Source organism: Egretta garzetta, unplaced genomic scaffold (genome assembly GCF_000687185.1).
Source record: "Egretta garzetta isolate BGI_Z169 unplaced genomic scaffold, ASM68718v1 scaffold415, whole genome shotgun sequence".
Classification (NCBI taxonomy): Eukaryota; Metazoa; Chordata; class Aves; order Pelecaniformes; family Ardeidae; genus Egretta; species Egretta garzetta.
Genome location: NW_009259686.1, coordinates 1,354,556 through 1,374,975, shown reverse-complemented (window position 1 = coordinate 1,374,975; position 20,420 = coordinate 1,354,556). Strand labels below are relative to the sequence as shown.

The following is a 20,420-nucleotide window of genomic DNA, read 5'->3' as shown; positions in this document are numbered from 1 at the left end:
CACCTCGTACGTGTCCAACGCGGTGCAAAGGGATGCGCCTTTAGATTATGACGATTCAGTTCAGAGACTGCAACTACTCGAAAACATCATGGAAAACAACACTCAGTGGCTAATGAAGGTAGGATAATACCGTTTCTATTCTAAAACTCTTGTTCGCAGCATCCCGTTATCCGAGTCATGGTGGGGTATGGTTTTTTTTTTCTTCTGACAGTTTCTAAATTCGCAAAATGCATCATCTGAACTAAACTTCGGTATCACCTTTCAATCAAAAAGTTGGTTTGGAGTCTGAGAACAGCGTTTTACTGCCTGGAAAGGAACGGAGAGCCGCACCGTTGTGCAGGGCTCGTGCTTTAAAGTTTGTCATTACATTTGAGCTGCTTGGGCAAACAGTAATTACATGCGCAGGCAGACTGCGAGCGCGCCTGAAATTTCTGACATGAAAGAACCAGCTCCTAATTCATACTTAACTGGCAGAGGCTATTGCATCCCCGTTTAAAGAATATAGAATGTACCTTTATCCAAGACATGTTGGAAAAAACGTTATTTGAAACATGATTTCAAAACTGGCAGGCAGAAAGTAACATGTTAAGACCCACTGATCAAGAACTGTAATTCTAAGCGAGGGCTGCAAGTCTGACGTGCAGTGAAATTAGCCTAGTGAAGTGACAGAATTTCAGAAAAGTTCACTAGCGGATATCCTTCGCATCCTGTAACATTTCCATTCAAATATACACTATTCAAGGGAAAAATGTTCTGGAAAAGGTGTTGCAGATGCCACATAGCTTCCTTTAAATGCAACTCCATTGTAACTAAGGGAAAATGACATGTTTATTGCCAAGGTGGCAACATTTGTAAAATTATACCTGAAACAACAGGAAAAAATGTGTACTGCCTAGGTTCTTAATGTTACTGGAGAATAAGCCTGATCATTATTCCACATTTTCATAACAACTCATTTGATTCTCAATGCTATACAGTTCAACAGACTTTGATTTAATAAAACTTTATATCACTGGTACCCGAAAGAGCGTGATAGTGTAGTTTAATTGCATACTAAGTTTCTGAGTGTTTGTGTCTCAAACCAAGATGCCAGTCTTCTAAGCGATAAATATTTTGCGGACTAAACTGAGCAGTTGACACAGTATCTCCAAGTAAGCGTTCAAGTGATGTTGTAAGAGTTTTTTTCATAAGAAATGAAATATTTGTTGTGAATGGAGAGAATTCACAATTGTCTGCAATGAGTAGGCAAATCTTCTTTCTAAGCCTCCATGACTATAAAACAATTTTGCATTCAGGTTTACTTCTCCCATCAGTTACAAAGTCACAGAAGTAGCGTGCTATAATCGAAGGAACCTGCTAGAGAATTCGTGTGTGTAAGAAAGAAAAGTCGCGCTCCAAAGCAGAAAGCACAGCATTTTCATCTACCTGAAAATGAACCTTGGAGGTTAAATCCAAAATGCTTACACTTGAAGGCTGCAGTGTGGGCCTCTAAAACCTGTCTTTATGGGTTTAGGATGCTTAATTTAGACACCCAAATAATGTCAGTTCAGTAGCTCTTCGTTTTTTAATCTCACAAGCAAACATACTTCCCTCCACATACTTACCTTTCTACTTATTAATTTACAATGCTCACTGTTGTAATGTTAAAGCCAACATTAACAGATGTGCAATGCAGGATGAAAAACACATGAAGTAAAGCAGTCTAATCTCCCCAGCTGCTAAGCAATTTCCTAACATAAATAGTAAAATCACACACCCGACTCCAGTGCTAAATGCCACTTAAGTAGGCAAACACAGTATCATAAGTGGCATCAGGTAAACAGAAACCAGTAAGCAAATTCCAGCATCCTTATTTAGTAAAAACTATGCTTTTTCCTGTCAGTCCCTGGGAAATCAGTTACAAGAGGAATAGGGTAAGTGTATCTAACCCATTCTCTGAGGGATCAAAAGGCAGATTTTCTGTTTTACAAGACAGAGAAATGTTCCTTTTACTTGAGCAAAGCTTTCCAAATAAGATGCTTTAGAATAGCCTGATTTTTTTTCTAGCTGTTCTGCAGCTAAACATCCTGTAAAATAACTGCTGTTTGCCTTTTTCACTATTTTAACACCTGCTCTTTATGTCATCTGTTTTGTTTACAAAGAGACTTCAACAAAAGTAGCTTTTCCTCAGATTTGCTTTGCTAGAGACACCTGGTTTGCAAGTGAAGATGAAAAGCAAACAATAACCTTTAAAGTTTGCTTCCAGAGTTTACTTGCTGCTTTTTTAAGGTCACTAATACACATTCCTAGGTTCATATTTCAACTTACAAAAATACAATACTAGATTAATCAAGGCATGGCAAAAAAAAAAAGAAAAGTGTTCTTCACTTACTTTTTATATTGTATTGAAAGTCTAATATAAGACTGATTTTAAAAATAACCTGACATTAACTTCTCAGCAATTGCATAAAATACTGCTTTAGGTCTTGCTTTTTTACAAGTTATTTTTGCTCATTTAAGAGGCAGCACCTTGTTTTGTCTTGAAGTTGTGTAAAAAAAAAAAAAACCACCACATTGCAAACTTTTAGTGTGAATTAACCTTTAAACATTGTTCCTGAAGTATTGCACATCCCAAAACATTTTTTACACTCCTCCCCCCTCCTGCCTTTAATCCATCAACTAAAGGAAACATTCTGTTTCTGAATGAACACTAGGTTGCATGAATGGAACAGCCCGGGAAGTGTGCACTTCGTCTGGTTAATGGACAAACACAATGGCAAGAAAATGAGTTACGTAGGTCCAGGTTCTTTTCGGATCTGCCTCTGCATAGGGAGCAGAAGACTTTGCTCTACAATTACTCCAAATTGCTGCTTCATGAAAACACATTTTTTTGGGTCTGAACTGTATTAATGCCTTATGCCACTGCTGTATAAACCATACATAAAACTGGAATGTCTTTTCAAAATTAGATTATGTTTAAGCGTTGAGATGACATGCTGGAACTATTCCACCTAATCCAGTGGTTAGCAGTAAGCCTGTAAGTGATGCTGTAGAGCAAAGGCCAAAAAACCCCTAGATCAACTGTGCGGCAACATACCTTCAATGAACGTTCATTCTTTGACAATAATAAGTTTTTCTATTAATTTGAGAGGCTAGCAGATTGGCAGACAGCTGAGGTACAAGACTGGAAATTTTGAATGTAGACATGCATATTGGCTATTGTACTCAGAAGTTTTTTAATATAAAACCAACATCAGGTATTCCTAGAAGAGAGGCAATTCCCTTAAGTTCCATGATCTCTATCTGAATTAATGGCAGCTTTATGATTTGGATCATGGCATTTCTTCTCGAGGAACTTCATTTATGTCAGGTATTAAGACACTGAAATAAATGAATGCTAACTTGAATTTACTTCTCAGTGCACAAACTAGATCCTGTGACTCAGGAGATACGACTCTGTTCAAAGCAATAATGTAAAAGAAACGGGTCACACTTTCTTAGTCTTTCCTGTTACAAACATTTGAAAACAATGTATGATCAAATTGATTATAGCATATGGAATATAGGTGATTTATTTGTAGTTTATCAGCAGATCAAAAGACTAGAAAATAAAAGTCTGTGCCAGGCATCAACATTTAAGCCTAAGACCAGAACTTCATCCTGAACCATACCAGCAGATGGGGAGGGGGACGCTTTGAGGACAGAGATGCAGCATCTTTGGGTACTCTGAACTGAGATCTGTTTTTCCTTGTCATATTATCCTGGAAGCTGAAAACCCTTTGTCAATTTGAAATGTATTTCTTCTCTAAGCACAACAAAATCAGTTGCTTTAAGATGTACGGGAATGAATACTTACAATTTTTGATGAGTAACTACCAAGGGAAAGTTGTAATTATTGTCGTACTTCTACTGAACTTCACATCTCAAGTACAAAAAGATATTCTGACATGCCGTCATCCAAAAACATCTGCACACAATGGACAAGGACAAATATATTGTACAGTGCTGGATTTTGAAGTACGCAAGAGATGATTCTGACTCTGAATCAAGAGCTGCATTCCTTTCTTAAGTAATGCATCTGTTTTCACTTACTGTGAAAAGTGCTTGTTTCTGTCTATCAGCTATGTATTTGCTAAGCAAAAGAGTACTAGTGGGATCCAAAAGAAAATGCTTTTTTACTTTCAGATTAGCACATGTTATCAGATAAAGTTTCCATGCTAATTTAAACGATCTGACTATGCAGTTGATTGTTGTATCTCCTGTAGGTAAATTTCTGTTAAAGGATTTGAAATGACACTTTTGCATGTGTTTACAAACTATGTTGTAAAGACTATTTCTGCATTATTCCACAAATACCGAATTGGTGATACAGGTATGAAATTGCACAAAATCAACAAAGAGGACTAGAGATTTTCTTGTACAGATCTACATGACAAAACTGAAGTTGAGAGCTCACCATCTTCAAGATGTTACCAGTAAAATATGCGGTAAGAGGCTGGTTTTACTGAACCAGTCTCTTACTAGCATTCAAGATATATTTTCAGGTACTTTGTTATTAATATGATCATAAACTTATCATCTTTGACTGGTCCAAACAGTAAATTGGGAGACTTTCTCCATTAATTATTGACATCAAGTGCTTTATTTTTTTTCTTTTTTCTCTTTCTTCAAGGGCACATATAGGAAATGAGCCTGGAGATGCTTGACAGTTTCCAGTCCTTTTAACATACAAGTCCCGCTTAACATACAAAACATATATCCAGTCCCACTTAACATACAAAACTTAACAGTATAACTTTTAGAATAACTTAGAAACTTTTGCAGAGAGACTGAGGTTCAGAATGGTGTTTCTTTTACAGCAAATTATCTTGTCACCGCTCCTTTTTTTTGTTAATGATGAACAAATTCAACAACGTGCATCTGTCCATAATTTACCAAGGGAAACAACTGATATAATTTGCTTGATTCCTAATCACAAGAAAGAAGCTATCACATGTGTATTGCTTAGAATGGAATTTTGCCCAGAAGACACAGATACCCATTTCTAACCTTCAAAATATGACATCTAGTATCTTCAGTGACTGTTTTACACTGTCCTTTTCAAGACAGTATTTGTGTTTTTGAAAGTATATTGCATTGTACATTATTTGATTTACAGTACTTCTTACAGTAAACCAAGGCAGCTTAGTAAACCACTATTTATTTAATAACCTTTTACATACTTTAATGGAAGAACATCCTGTTGCATCTGTTATTTCATGGGATTTTACATAGCTTTGGCTGAAAGCCAGGATGGGGGCAAAGTAAGACTGTCTTCCTCTACCACTACCATTATTATAGGGCTAGACATGCAAAATGCTGCCAACTGATTTAGAAGACCTTATATTAGGGTCTACAACAGAGAGGTGCCACTCTCGGATCCTTCTCTGGAGCTTAGCAAACCCAGAGTTTCATCAGATGACTCAGTCTATCTTAATTAGCTCCCTAGAGTAAGTTCAGTCTGTGTCCTTAGCCTGGAAGAGAGAGAAATAGAGGAATGGAAAACTTAAAGGAAATCCCCCTTGAAGTGGCAGATTTATCAGCATTGCTGAAAAAGTTGCAAAAGCTAGCATGCTGCACAGCCCTCATCCTGGCATACTACTTTGGCACTAAAGTTTGTAAGCCTCAGAATCAAGAGACAATAGGTAGAAAGTAGAAATGTGGACTAGGCTGCAAACGTGATATGAATATATAGATAAACATTACGCTTCCCACTTGTTAAAGCAGCTTAGATACAGGGGTCAAATCAGGACTGATGGCCTTTCCATAGAGTTTGGTGTCTCACCATTCCCACATGCCGACAGAATCACAGAATGGTTTGGGTTGGAAGGGACCTTCAAAGATCATCAAGTCCAATCCCCCTGCTGTGGGCAGGGACATCTTCCACTAGATCAGAATGCTCAAAGCCCTGTCCAACCTGACCTTAAATGCTTTCAATGATGGGGCACCCACAACTTCTCTGGGCAACCTACTCCAGTGTCTCATCACCCTTATCATAAAAAAAAATTCTTCCTGGAACAGAAGATGGAAGTTGTACTTCAGAGGAAAAATATTCTGGCATCTGTTTAGCTATAAGATACTGATGGGACCCTTAAGGATACCGGTACAGACTGCTGAAGGGAAAATGGGAGAAGATGTCTCTTGAATAAAAAAAATATTTCACGTATGTATTAGTATATTAAACAAGGATGTCACACACAGAAAATATTTTGGCAGTCCAAATGTTCTCACTAGGAAATCTCTCACAGGTAGTAACAGCTACTGAGAAAAACAATTTGTCAGTGGACTGTAAGTATCAATGTAACCTTTAAGAAAAGGAGAGTTTCTATGGCCCTGAATAAGATGTTTCAGAAATAAGGAAAGGCAATTTTATCTGCCATTTTATTCTTTGAATTTCTCAGACTAGCCCAATATAAATTACAGGTGAAAAAATAATAGGAACATCAGATAATTCCATAGGGCTAAGCATCAGGGGAAAAAAAAAAAGGTAATTTAATACTTAGAAATGCCTTAGAGATACGGCACATTCCACAGTGGAACAAATTAAACCAGTAACCTCACTCACACACACACACAAAGTTAAAAAGTGCTTTACAACTGGAAATACTGTGATCATTTCATTTCCTTTAACAGACACATCTCTAGGAAATGCAGGAGAGGAAAAAAGAATTGTATTTATTCTCTAATGAGAACAAATGAAATACTGTTTGGTGAACCTAAAGTCTATTCCTAGTAAACAAAGCTCAGAGGAAATGTTAAAGAATTCTTCAGGTTACAAAATCCAGATCCATGTTTTGTATAAAAAAACCCCCACACCTAAATAGTTCTGCAAACACTCACTGTGTCAGTCTTCAAGCTGCCTAGGAAAATACATTATTACTCCTTAAGTGCCTTTTTAAAAAAAAATGCTTACTACATTCCAAATGATTATTGAAAATCCTATTAGTTTTTATCTGTTTGTGGAACAGGTTAACCCTAAAATTAAGATGTTTACAAAGCTCAGCAAATGTGTCCTGTAATTTTTATGATTAGGAGGTATCTGTTGTCATTCCAACTTCCAGCACATTATGGCTTAGTCTGGACAGAGAGAGGGAAGCTACAGGAACTTTTCGGCTGTCTTTATACTGCCCATACAAAGCTTTATCAGTTTATCTAATAATCTTCCAGGAGCCTACTGAGGTCATTACAAGGTCTTACTGCTAAGAAGAGAAGGCTAATAGATTACACGACCTTCTCTCTGTTAACTTCTCTCTCCGTTAGTAAAAGTACAGATGGAAATCTAGCAGTCTTCACAGAGTTCCATGACTCACAAAAGCTGTAAGGAGTGAAATATTTCCCTCTCTAGACGAGCAAATACTTGAGAATTCTTAGATGACAGCAACTTGCTTTCCAATTCAGCTGTCTCTAGAGATTCCTGTTAAACCCAAGCAGCATATAGTGTCCTAACTTTGCTCAAACTCCCTTTAACACTGCAGGAAAAAAAAAATCTTTTCAGTTTTGTGTTTGTATTCAGGTCTCAAGCATCATGACAGAGCTTAAAAAAAAATAAGGAAACTATACAGTGTACCTATATCCTCCAGGAAACAACATACCAACTTTTTATCATTGATTTTGGTCAGGGATTAAAATGAGTGTGTTGTGGTAACACAGCTGAGAGCTTAACAGACTATTTTGTGGAATAGGTAGCTACAACATCTTATTATTTAAGTTTCCGCAAGTGGGGAAAAAAAGCCTTGCTTGATACATTACAGCTCTCTCAGTGTTAGCAACTGAAATTCTTTAAGAGGCATTCAGTTTTTAGACTCTGTAGTAACTTTTAATAATGTAATTATCAAGAAATTGAAAATAGCTATGTGCATTTCAAAAGCTGTGCTAAAGCACACAGGAGGACCAGAGTAATTCAGGATAAAGTCAAACCCAGCATGTTAGAGCATTCTGGTGTGGTACAGCATAACCAGCCACACAACTGTCATCATTTGAGCTACTTCAGAAGCAAAGTTTTAGTATGCTTTTTGGATAAAGTGTTTGTCAAAACCACATGAAAACATCCCAGGCAAACATTTGATCTTTAATTATCACTCCACTTAATAGAACTTTTTCACAAGGAAAAAGCTAAAAGTTCTCATCTTTGGAGAAAGAAAAATTGTATCCATTTAAAAATGGTAGGATCTTCCTCAAACGTCTAGTATAAAAAATGACTGAGCAGCATATTAAGCCCCGTCCAAAGAACAGCTTTGCAGACCTGTTCATTCTCATGCTGCAAGCATTAAGAGTCATTCACCTCACGTACTCATGATATCAGCTTCATCGCTATGCTTGTTTTTTGGGTCAGGCCTGCACCTGACGTGCGTGATCCTGGAAGGAAAAAGCCTCTTTTGTTCCATTCTGTCAGGGTGTGGGAATGGGGAGACACCCAGCTCAGTGGAAACGACATTTCCTGGGCAATAGCCATGGCCCTTACGCCACCAGCAGCTCCCCTACATATGATATGACGTCAGTGTACCGGAGGCCTGCGTTTCGTTGTATGACCTGATGTATAGTTTTACACTGAGGTATTTAAGCCAAGAGGTTTAGTTTTGATAGTTGGCACCTAAGAATAATTTTCTCTTCCTCCAAAGAACTTGTAGAGATCATACTAAGACACTTCATATACTTCCTTTAGGTCTTTTCCTTTGAACTACAACATTATGTTCTGTACAACAACTTTCTCCCCAATTTCCATTTTCAAGGTGTAAACACCTGCAAAGGAGTAGTTCACACAGTTTCGAAGTGAAATATAAACCAGCTCCTTAAGGAGAATGTGCCAGTCAGTCACAAAGCAGTAGCCTCATTTTTCCATGGTATCAGCTGCCAACTGACAATCTCAGCTGTGCAAAAAGTCAACATCCAAACATCAGAAAAGCTGCACGTCAAGACTGAAATATATGTAGCAAAGGAAAACACATTTGCCATGCTTTCCTATTGCATTAACAAATATCCTGTGCATTCAGACAGTTCAATACTTAAGAAAATTCCCTTGTGAAGACTTAATGAAACAATTTCCATGTTTTTGCTTTTCTTTTCAGAAAGATTTTCCATAAATAGGGTAATTCCACTATTCAAAGGGAACACCAACTTCCAGTTTCTTAATACAACTTTAAAAAAAATGGATAAAGTAGGCAAAAGACAGCTTAAGTGAATGAGTAAAACCAGACAAAATCTTGTATTTTTCTGCTTCTAAAGAATTGATTTAAATTAAACTAAACTTCCTTGCGTGAGTCTGAGCTCTGACCATAATAACTATCCCTGTGTTTTTCACTTATGTCAAATTTCCATCCTGATGCCAGATTTTCTGTCAGATATAATGATTGCCTAAAAAGTAACAGTAAATTAAAAAACCCTGTTGTAACTGCTACTGGAACTTTACTGGGAATGTTTTCTGAAAACTACTCTGACATGATGAAACAAAGTTCAAATAACTAGAAGGTAAACCCCAAGACTAATAACGAAACCCTTAGAAAGAGTATAAACTGCAACAAATATAAACAATCTGACCCTGTTGAAATCTTACCATGTACAAGCAAGGATTCTGACAACTACAGTTCACCAGCTATGGAAGAAAGTTTAAATATAGTTAATAATACCCTAATTTTTTCCCCTGACACATAAGTTTATTTGACTTGCATCTAGAGAAAACTTACCCATGTCTTGAGTTCAGCTTCTTTGTTATGGTAAACTTTATTATTTTAAAAAGGCTCTGAGGACAGCATACAAAAACCCAGCTCCGCTCTAAGCAAGTAGAAAAATTCCCACTGACTTCTTAGTGAAACTGAGATTTCATCTGATGGATCTCAAAACTCACTTGACTCAAGAGGAGGAACTTCTTTTTTTAAACTACTTGAAGTTGATAATGGAGTAAACCAGTAAATCAGACATGTGCTTTAAGGCTTACTTCATGGTGACTACCTCTAACTAGTAAGGATGCTATTGGAATAGAAAAAAAGAGTGATAATCTCAATCACAAGGAAATACACATTTGCCCTTTCTTGTCCTTCTCAGGTCCATGTGGGAGTAACATTTCCCAAAAGCCTCATCCAGTCAAGTCCTTTGGACTCACCATTTTCCTTTCCTCAGTGAATTTCCTTCCAACTTCACAATTTTTTTTTAACCTTCAAGCCAACCAGACAACTCCTTCCCTCTGCCGGCTATAAGATCAGTCTTCCAGGCCCCTTTTGCAGCTCATTGCTGTTATGAATTCCTATCCCCGACACATCCATTTTAAAAATTTTGCCCACACAGATTCAGTTCCCTTTTTTTTCCTTCTTCTTTCCCTTTGTTAAGACCATTCAGCTTCCTGGCTGTCCAGTCTGAACTCCCTTTTCTCTGTGTGCTTGGCCATTCAGGATTCTCAGTTCTGGATTATTTTGTCCTCATTGTTAAATTCCTTTTTAACGCCCACTTACATGCATACCCTCCTGGGTATTAAGACAGCTTCTTTTTCTGGATAGCTGCATGCAGTATCAATGACATTGTACTTTCTCCATTGCTAGATGTGGTTACTCATCTTGAGAGCAGTCTTGCATCCAAATGAGTCTCTTGAAACTGCATGTAAAAGTCTCCCCTCTTCATTGGCCCATCCCATCAGATCTTGACAGACAGGGACAGTTTCCTCCCATAAAATGCCCATCCTGTAGTGCACAGCTTTGGTTTTCAGCCATTTTTGCTGAGATTTCCTCCTATTATATTTGTTCATTTTGAGAGGATCTGGCTCCAGTTTCTGGTCTTTAAAGAAGGGCACAAACTGGCAGCTGCCTGGCTTCAGGCTTTCAGGAGTGCTGACTGGAACTCAGCTTGAGAGGTGCCTTTCTGTCACTGCCTGAGGGCTCTGGGGGCACCAGAGACAAAGAGGAACTTTTGGAAGCAATGGATGCAAAGACTTTTCTTCTTGGTTCTGTTCCAACAAACTACACTGACTGCTTTTAGATGGATAGTCCTAGCTATTGAGGCAACAAATGTATTTTTTATCAGGATGACTTTTTCTGCATCACACACTACATTTTGTTTCTGCAATATGCTGCCTATATGTGCTGATCTTATTTCCAAATATTTGTGTTTGTCCACTCTTAACACAGCAGCTTCCTGCTTTATCTTTCAAGCATGGAATTCCTCAGAGGCTTTTGCTTTAAAGGCCCTTAACTGTGCTAATGGAACAAGAAAGGGAAATAAATAAGTGGCATTTGACAAGAACATATCGAGAAGTTCATTTTTTTTGACTAAGCAGAGGTGACCACCTGAGCTTCCCTTAATTAAAGCAGCACTTAGTGCTTTCTGTAGTCACAGTCAAGTCCATTTTGGTTTTGAGGTCCTGCTTCCCCCACCCAGTGTTTCGGAAACCTCAGGGAAGTTCTCATGACAGGTCTGGTCTGGCAAGTGAGGAATTTTCAGACTGGTGATGAAAATGGAGCAGCTTTTCAGACACACTCCCCTGTCCATCTAGCTTATTAGCAATGGAAACAGCGAAGAGAAAGATGAAGCATGTCTTAAAAAAAGAACTACAGCACTTAAGAGGAAATTACTTCTCTTTTTTTTTTTTTTTTTCAGATGTACAGGAAGATCAGTGTGTGAGTTCTTAGTAGAGAAATTCAGTGCTTCAAAACTGAAATCAGCAGCTGACATGTACCATCTCAAAGTCTTGAGCATTCAAAAATTGGCAGCCCTTCCGCTCAAATGACTGGTTGTCTCTTGGTAGCATCATCATTGAGGCTTCTTCTTCAAGAAAAAAAATACTTTATAAAAGCTCCATAAATTATATTTAGAAGCCAGTACGTTTAAGAACTATTCAATATGCTTTCAGTTTCCTTTATCTGTGAGGTTTAAAAAAGAACCTAATGATTTTTCATGCTGAAAGATGCTCTGTGAACACAGCTTTGAAAGAGGAGACACCCAGTTTTATAGCTTACAAAAGGGACTAATTGTGTTCCACAGCTTCCTAACTAGTTTGATCCTTGAACTCCGAATCATTCTTCCTTCTGGTTGGAAGTGGAATGCAAGATGACTGCTTCCCTAGAAAGCAATGCTGAGAATGAACTACGAATGCCTAGCTCTTTTTCACTTCCCCAATAACATATTTTGAAAAGAGGAATTTGCTTCGTATTTCCTCAAAAAATTGCACTATGATTTGCTCTGCCACGTCATGAGCTATTCTGTAAAATAGGCTGTCCTGTTGAAACAGGAGTTCATAAAGAAATTAATTTGATATTGTAATTCAAGGGGAAAAAGATACATGGTTTTCTATTAAGAAAAGTCTCTGCCAGATACAAATTTGCTAAAAAATTCATAGTTTATAAGGCTATATAGCCAATGTCTTTCACAAAAAATGTCTTAAGTACCCCTACCATCAGCTTTTATTTCAGCTGCTAGTTACTCAGTGCAATGGAAAAAATGTGCAAATGGGAAAGGATTACTTTAGATCTGGGATCTTATCACATGTTTATTCACATGTGGGCTTTTTAGGGCAGAATCTCATCTTTATATGAGTCTGGTAGAGTCCTGGATCACTGATGGTAGCATACAAGTACAAAATATGGCTGAAAACATGGAGGCTTGTCTCCAGAAAGTTTGAGCATTCAATTTGTGAAATTATAGCCCAATGCTATAACCTAGTATTTAAAAATGAAATATCAATTAGCAGTATTTCTTATACTGTTCATAAATAAGAAATCCTAATTTTGAATGTTGGTAGCTTGTTGCACTTAATGAGGAATATTTATATTCGTTTCAGTGAATGGCAGAAGCATCATTGGCTTCTTGTCTTCCTGGCTTCAGTGCTACTGAACTTCGGCAAAATGCCATTCATGACTCAGACTATTTATTTATTTATTCTTTATTTTTAGACTAATGGGAACTTTATGAATTCCTTCCCTGATTTCTAAGAGAAATACCACTTAGCTGTGATCTTGAAAAACAGTGATTCAGAATCTTAGATTACTGCCTTAATGCACATCCTTAACTTTTAATGACGACGGTTAATCACCATATAATTAGTTCTAGTTCTGAAGACACTGTTGTTAAATTTTGCTTTTAAATTATTTCCTTACCCATATAGAAACTCAGACCGTTAAAAGATTTGTCAAGGCTACTATTTAGTTTCTAGTAACAACATTTTTTTGAAAACTCAAGAATATTTTTCATTTGCAATTTACATGTCTTAAAAAAATGCACTTCTGTGCACCATATAAAGTATATGCACCACATATACTATAAGGAACCTATGTCATCCTCCAGGTGACAAACCACATGAAAATGCATGCAGAGTTAGGAAAGCAGTAGCGTGGTACGACATGTACAAAACAAGCTCAGTGTCTGGAATCGTGGGAGCTCAACTCTGAAGTAGCCTTTGGGATAGTTTCAGCTCTCAAAGTCTCTCCTTTTTCTATGCACTCTTTGGATTTTTCTAGGTCATAGTTTTGATTGTAGCTTTTGTAGTTAGTTCAAAACATACAGTAGAAGGTATGATCATGCTGTAACACCTTTTAGTATCAGGAACAAAATACTTGCAGTCAAGAACACGGAGTGAAAGTCATTCTTCATAAATATTTGTGCAGACAGCGAAGGCTTTTCATGCATTTAGTTTCATGTTATATCAATGAAATAGTTTGTTTTTATTCAAGTACATTATTCCCAATGAAGGGGAGAATTTTTTCCTTCTGCTAGAAAGTATAAATTATAAAAATGTAACAAACAGTTTCCTCTAAATGAGGTATAATCAGACATGAGAATAAGTTGGTAAGCTTTCATCTAGTGCACAAGTGGCATTAACTGAACCATCTCCTGTGTATAATTTACTGTAAAGTCCGTATTTACTATTTTAAGAGTTAGCATTTAAACCTTTAGTATTTTATTACACAATTTTAGCTTGAATATTTTCCAATAAATCACAGCTCACTTTCAGCTAGTATTCATTTATGATGTTACTTTCACCTTTTGTTTGCTGACAGGAAAATGAGATAAGAGAAAAATCTTAGCTGGAGGTCTGGACAGGCAGACATGCTCGATGGGGCATGTAAGAAGCTAATAGCATAGAGACATCTCAAGCATTCCCATATACATTCCCAAAAGATTTTTTTCCCTCCCTTGAGAAACAACAAATAGCCCATAGGGACTTCCTGCCCCAGGAAAGAAAAAAAAAAAGCAATTTAAAAAGTCTCTTTTCCAAGCACGATCACTTTTTTCTTCTGCAGTCTACTAATTTTTTCCAAAAGTTACAAGCTACTAAAATTGATAACTGACTTAAAAAAAATTAAAAAATTGTATTATTACAAGCTAATTTAAAATAGCTTAAGGTCTGATTGATGCAATGCCCTTAAAAATGTGTTCCCTTAGGTCTGTCAAGATAAATGGATCTTGGAAGGAATAGTGATTCTTCCATTTTTATTGTAACTTTAAGCAGCAGCAACACTGATAAACTGTGAAAGCAAGTATGAAAAGCTATTTTAAAGCACACAAAACTGCCTGCAAAATTGAATTTTTACAGTATTTTGTCTTTATAACACCAATACATTGCAGTGATATGGAAATATAAATATAAGCACGCATGGAGAGCCTGGCAATATTGTGCTCCATTCATTACATACATGCATGTTAAGCAGCATGTGTGGCATATATATGTAGGTAAAATGCTTCATATTGCCTATATGAACTGCTGTGATGGAATTGTGTTGCTCACCTATTTAATGACACTGTTTTCTTCTTGTTATAAAGACTACATTCCACTGTTATCCATGTTCAATAGGATCCAAGTAGTCTCATCCCAAGAATACTTCCCTAGTGTGCAGAGTTTAATTATACCACAGAAAAACAATTTAAATATTTAGCATTTTAACTGAAAGTGAGGCCTGTTAAAATAGTCTTTGACAAAACTGTATTTTCCATCTTTATGTACAAAAATTTATCTGTGAATTGGAAATTTAAGGATTCTGTGGCATATATGGATGATCTTCGACAATGTAACAGTTGCACGTTGGCACAGAGTTTGAAAAAAATGTTTCAAATTATGAACTAAATTCTACTTCAGATGACTCATGAAGAAATGAGACGTCACCACAATCCAAAGAACACTGCCACTCTGAAACAAGGCAGACAACTAAGACCAAGCATCCCTGAGTTAAAGATAACTCAAGACATTTGGAGTATGAGAAGTAGGAAGGTCTCATCTGTACTCTGAAAAAGTATTCAGAAAAAGAACTGATGAGACTCATCAGCGGTTTTCTTATTTTGCCCTGTCAATAAACTAAGCAAAATTGATTTGGGATGCTTAATTTAATTTTCCATCTTGCTCACTTTTGTGTATAAACTAAACATCTTAGGGAACAAAATGTCAGGATGATGACGACAGGTGTTGGAAGGGCTGATTAAGTTCCTTTGGTTTAAATTCACAAAGATAAGTTTTGAATAAAGCATAGGACATTTTCAGTAGGGATGCAAGAATGATAACTCAAAAAGCTTTTGACAGCTTAATATAAGTCAAACACTGTAGCTTCAATGCATATTTAAATAATGCCTAGCTGTAAATATTTGCTAGGTTTTCTACTGGATTGACTCCACTTTTGGAAATTCAAAACAAAAATTAGACAAAGAAGTACTACAGATATGTCACTACAAACAGTACAAATAGTGTTCTCCTCTATCCTTCCAGTTGCAGGGAATGATGAGGGAAGAAACACAAAAAGCCAGCAGGTCAATATCTGGCTCCAAGCCCGGAGTCACCGGCAGAATTTTGTGGTTTTTGATCATGGGCCGGTTTACATGACACCAGGCCTGCTGGTGACAGATGGGGTATGCCTGTCTCAAAGGGAAAAGGATGTTTGTGCAGGACTTAGCAGGGCTCATTGAAAGAGCTTTAGACTAGATTTGATGGGGCAAAGGGATAAAACCAGGCTCCCTAGAGATAAGCCTGGGGGCGGCACACCAATATTTGATGGATGGTGTGCTACTAGGGTCCTTCAGTCTGCTGTCTCAGTGGAGGTAGGGGATGGAGATCCATACATGAGCAAAGATGCGATGGTTATTGATGTGTTAGAAACCATGGAAGTGCCTGAGAATGGTCATGTAGGAACTAGGGCTTCTCTCCCAAAAAGGTGGCGGGATCAACAGCCCAATGGAAGTGCAGCTACAGCAATGTGTGCACCATGGGCAACAAACAGGAGGAGCTGGAAGGCACTGTGCAGCCAGAAAATGGTGATGTAGCTGCCATCATGGAAACACTGTGGGATGACTCACATGACTGGAGTGCTGCAACGGATGGCTATAAACTCTTCAGAAGGGACATGAGAGGAAGGAGAGGCAGTGGGGTTTAGGGAGTGTTTTGACTGTCTAGAGCTCGATGATGGTGACGTTAGGGTCGAGTGTTTATGGGTAAGAATCAGGGGGAAGGCCAACAAGGCAGATAACATGGTGGGAGTCTGTCTAACCAGGATGAAGAGGCAGAGGAAATATTCTAGAAGCAGCTGGGAGAAGTCTCACAATCGCTAGCCCGTGTTCTCGTGGGGAACTTCAACTTACCAGATGTCTTCTGGAAATAAAATACAGCAGAGAGGAAACAGTCTAGGAAGTTTCTATGGTTTAGTGGTGGGATGGCAGGGTTAGGTTGATGATCTTAAAGGTCTTTTCCAACCTAAATGATTCTATGATTCCTGGAGTGTGTGGAAGAGAACTTCCTGACACAGCTGGTGAGTGAACCAACTAGGGAAGGCACCCTGCTGGACCTGTTGTTTGCAAACAGAGAAGGTGATTTGATGGTTGGAAGCTGCCTTGGGCATAGTGATCACAAAATGATAAGAATTTTCAATTCTCAGAGAAGGACGGGGGTCAGCAGAACTCCCACCTTGGATTTCTGGAGGGAACACTTTGGCCTGTTTAGGAACATGGCTAACAGAGTCCCTTGGGAGGCAGTCCTGAAGGGCAAAGGAGTCCAGGAAGGCATTCTTCAAGAAGGAAGTCTTAAAGGAGCAGGAGCAGGCCATCCCCACATGCTGAAAGATGAGCTGGTGGGGAAGTAGACCAGCCTGCCTGAACAGAGAGTTTTGGCTGGAACTCAAGGAAAAAAAAGAGAGTTTATGACCTTTGGAAGAAGGGGGCAGGCAACTCAGGAGGACTACAAGGAAGTTGTGAGCTTATGCAGGGAGAAAATTAGAAGGGCCAAAGCTGAACTAGAACTTAATCTGGCTAATGCCATAAAAGACAATAAAAGATGTTTCTGTAAATACACTAACAACAAAAGGAGGGCTAAGGAGAATCTGCATCCTTTATTGCATGAAGAGGGAAACATAGTGACAAAGAATGAGGAAAAGGCTGAAGGAAAATGCCTTCTTTGCCTCAGTCTTTAATAGTAAGACCAGTTGTTCTTTGGGTACCCAACCCCTGAGCTGGAAGGGGTGGTGGTGAATGGAGTTAAATCCAGTTGGAGACTGCTCACAAGTGATGTTTCCCAGGGCTCAGTGTTGGGGCCAGTTCTGTTTAACATCTTTATCAACAACTTGGACAAAGGCATTGAGTGCACCCTCAGCAAGTTTGCAGATGACACCAAGTTGGGTGGGAGTGTTGATCTGCTTCAGGGTAGGAAGGCTCTAAGGAGGGATCTGGACAGGCTGGCTGGCTGGGCTGAGGCCAATTGTATGAGTTTCAACAAGGCCAGAAAAGGACCTGGGGGTGTTGGTTGACAGCTGGCTGAGCTGGCAGTGTACTCCAGTGGCCAAGAAGGCCAATGGCATCCTGACTTGTATCAGAAACAGTGTGGCCAGCAGGACTAGGAAAGTGATTGTCCCCCTGTACTTGGCACTGGAGAGGCTGCACCTAGAAGACTGTGTTCAGTTTGGGGCCCCTCACTACAAGAAAGATATGGAGGTGCTGAAGTACGTCCAAAGAAGGGCAGTGAAGCTGGTGAAGGGTCTGGAGCACAAGTCCTATGAGGAGCAGGTGAGGGAACTAGGGTTGTTTACCCTGGAGAAAAGGGGGCTGAGGGAAGACCTTATCACTCTCTATAGCTACCCGCAAGGAGGTTGTAGTGAGGTGGGTGTTCGTCTCTTCTCCCAAGTAACAAGCAATAGGATGAGAGGAAATGGCCTCAAGTTGCGCCAGGGGAGGTTTTGACTGGATATTAGGAAAAATTTCTTCCCTGAAAGGGTTGTCAGGCACTGGAACAGACTTCCTAGGGAAGTGGTTGAGTCCCCAGTCCCTGGAGGTATTTAAAAGACGGGTAGATGTGCTGCTTAGGGACATGGTTTAGTGGTGGACTTGGCAGTGTTAGGTTAATGGTTGGACTCGATGATCTTAAAGGTCTTTTCCAACCTAAAAGATTGTACGATTCTGTCATTATCCCTGCAATTTTCTCTGTATCTATGTTAGGTGTCTAAGCATGCTCTATGTGTTGTAATACAACCTGTTCAATACATCTGCATGTTCTTTTAAATTATTTTTTAAAATTACTAAGCACATTCAAGGTCTGAATAGAAATAGCTGTTTCTCATGGAAACCTTATGCATACTCTTTGGTTTTCCCCCTTGAAAATACGAAGGAAGCTAGTTTTAGTAAAATTGTTCCATATTTATCAGACTGCCGCTTCCAAGAATATGGAGGATCTAATACCTCAAATTAATGTCAGGAAAACAATCAGTTGTCACTGCAGTCAGAGGAAGTTAATGACCCTCATATGCACTGGTATCTTCAGGAGAATATTGGACAAAGTCTGTATTTCAAACTCTAGCATATAATTTTAAATCGTGTTACTTCTTAAAATGACTTCTCTACACTATCAACAGCCACAGTTATCTTAGTAACAGTTTTGACATCTAGGAGAGATCCACAATCCACAAACTTGACAGCAAATTTCCCCTTGTTTTCTTTTAGGTTAGTGCCTCCAGGCTTAGTCAAAAGTCCAACAAAAATCCAAGAGCCGGTGCAAGGAAGGGAGCATGAACACATGGCTGGGGCATGGAGGTGTATGACCTTTCCATGTGGCCAGCAGTCAGCTGCTAAAATGAAAAACCAAATGCAGCTGAGCTTTGCACAGTATATCACACATAGAAGTTGCTGAGTTTATGGGGCTAATGACATTTTTCATGCAATGAATCTCCTGATATAAATACAGGGCTATAGAGAGATGACTGCAGATAAACTTTGACCTCTATGCTATTTCTCCTAGCAGGTACAGTTTTAGAATGCCTGCTTTATTGTAAGAATAATGATTATCTTCAGATTTCAGTAGACAAGTTGTGAGAAAGCCTAAAACCAGTGCTTTTGGAATATTCTCAAAATTATAGATTAATTCCCTAAAAGTGTTAAATTTCTTAGTCTAGTAATATATATTTGATTCAAGGAAAAAAGATCTTGATAGATTCTGGTGATCTTAGGGGTGGATACAAAGGATCATGCAGCTCCAGCCATCTACCTACTTCACAGCACTATGCAGAAACTCATGATTAACATTATCCCTCTCTGAAAATAAATGTTACAGTTGACAGAATCAGATTATAAGCATTAAGAAAATCACCAAACTATATTTGGAAAGACTGCTCCAATAACTCACAAATTCTATGAAATGAAGCTAGGAGCCAGTACTATTTGTACCATTTATATGGGGTAGCATTTGGCAAAGGAGGGTTGTATGTATTCATATAGCTATAAATACTGCAAGGAACGTGACCGTTTAATTAGTATAGACTAACCATTTGGCAGCAAGGAACAAAAGCAAGACCTCATTTAGAACTTTAAATGAAAAAATGGTAAATTAAAGTGTCTACAAAATGCACAGATAAGTTATTGATTCTTTGGAAAATCGTTCTGTAATATGGACACAAACTATACAACAGCAATCAGGAAGGCTCTTCATTTAAATAAGTATTGGCAACCCTTCATAAAGGACTAATACTATCTCTGCCAATGGTTAGAAAACAAATTCTGCTTGATGCATATTCTACATGTTGTCTTTTCTTTCTTGCCAATTTCAAGCTTGCTTAGAAAAAGACAATCTTGGCTATAAAAGCAATGTTTTGGAATGTGCTCCAATATGATTGATCTGTCCTCATTCGTTTGGCAACATAGCTAAAGTATTTTTATCAAATTTTATGGTTTTATGTGATTTGAAATAATAAAGCATGACAGCCCCAAACTGATGACCTTAGAGAATTTTCTCTCTCTAAAAATGCATCACCGTAACTATATCACATCCTTAATTGTGAAATTATTTTCTTCAATTTTCCCAGCTGTTTTTGCAATTTAAGCATACTTCAGGAGACGTGCTTTTCCCCATCTGTGCTTTCATTTTTATATTTACTTTCTCCAAGAATACACACCAGCCAGTCTTACAGAAAAATCAGAATGTTTCATTAAAAAAACCCACGACAAATCACTGAAATGCTATCAACTAC

At 38.2% G+C, this 20,420-nt stretch overlaps 2 protein-coding genes across 2 annotated transcripts in view; one reads left to right on the top strand and one right to left on the bottom strand.

Moving 5' to 3' along the window:
- MCPH1 (microcephalin 1) overlaps nucleotides 1–20,420 on the bottom strand; it is a 324,796-nt gene that overhangs the window by 35,179 nt on the left and 269,197 nt on the right. The gene's annotated exons all lie outside the window — the stretch shown is intronic.
- The window catches only part of ANGPT2 (angiopoietin 2), a 46,410-nt gene that overhangs the window by 165 nt on the left and 25,825 nt on the right, over nucleotides 1–20,420 (top strand). Inside the window, 1 exon segment of the mRNA XM_009638764.2 lies at nucleotides 1–118. This exon segment is cut by the window's left edge and continues 38 nt beyond it. Within this exon segment, the coding sequence (XP_009637059.2) occupies nucleotides 1–118 (118 nt within the window).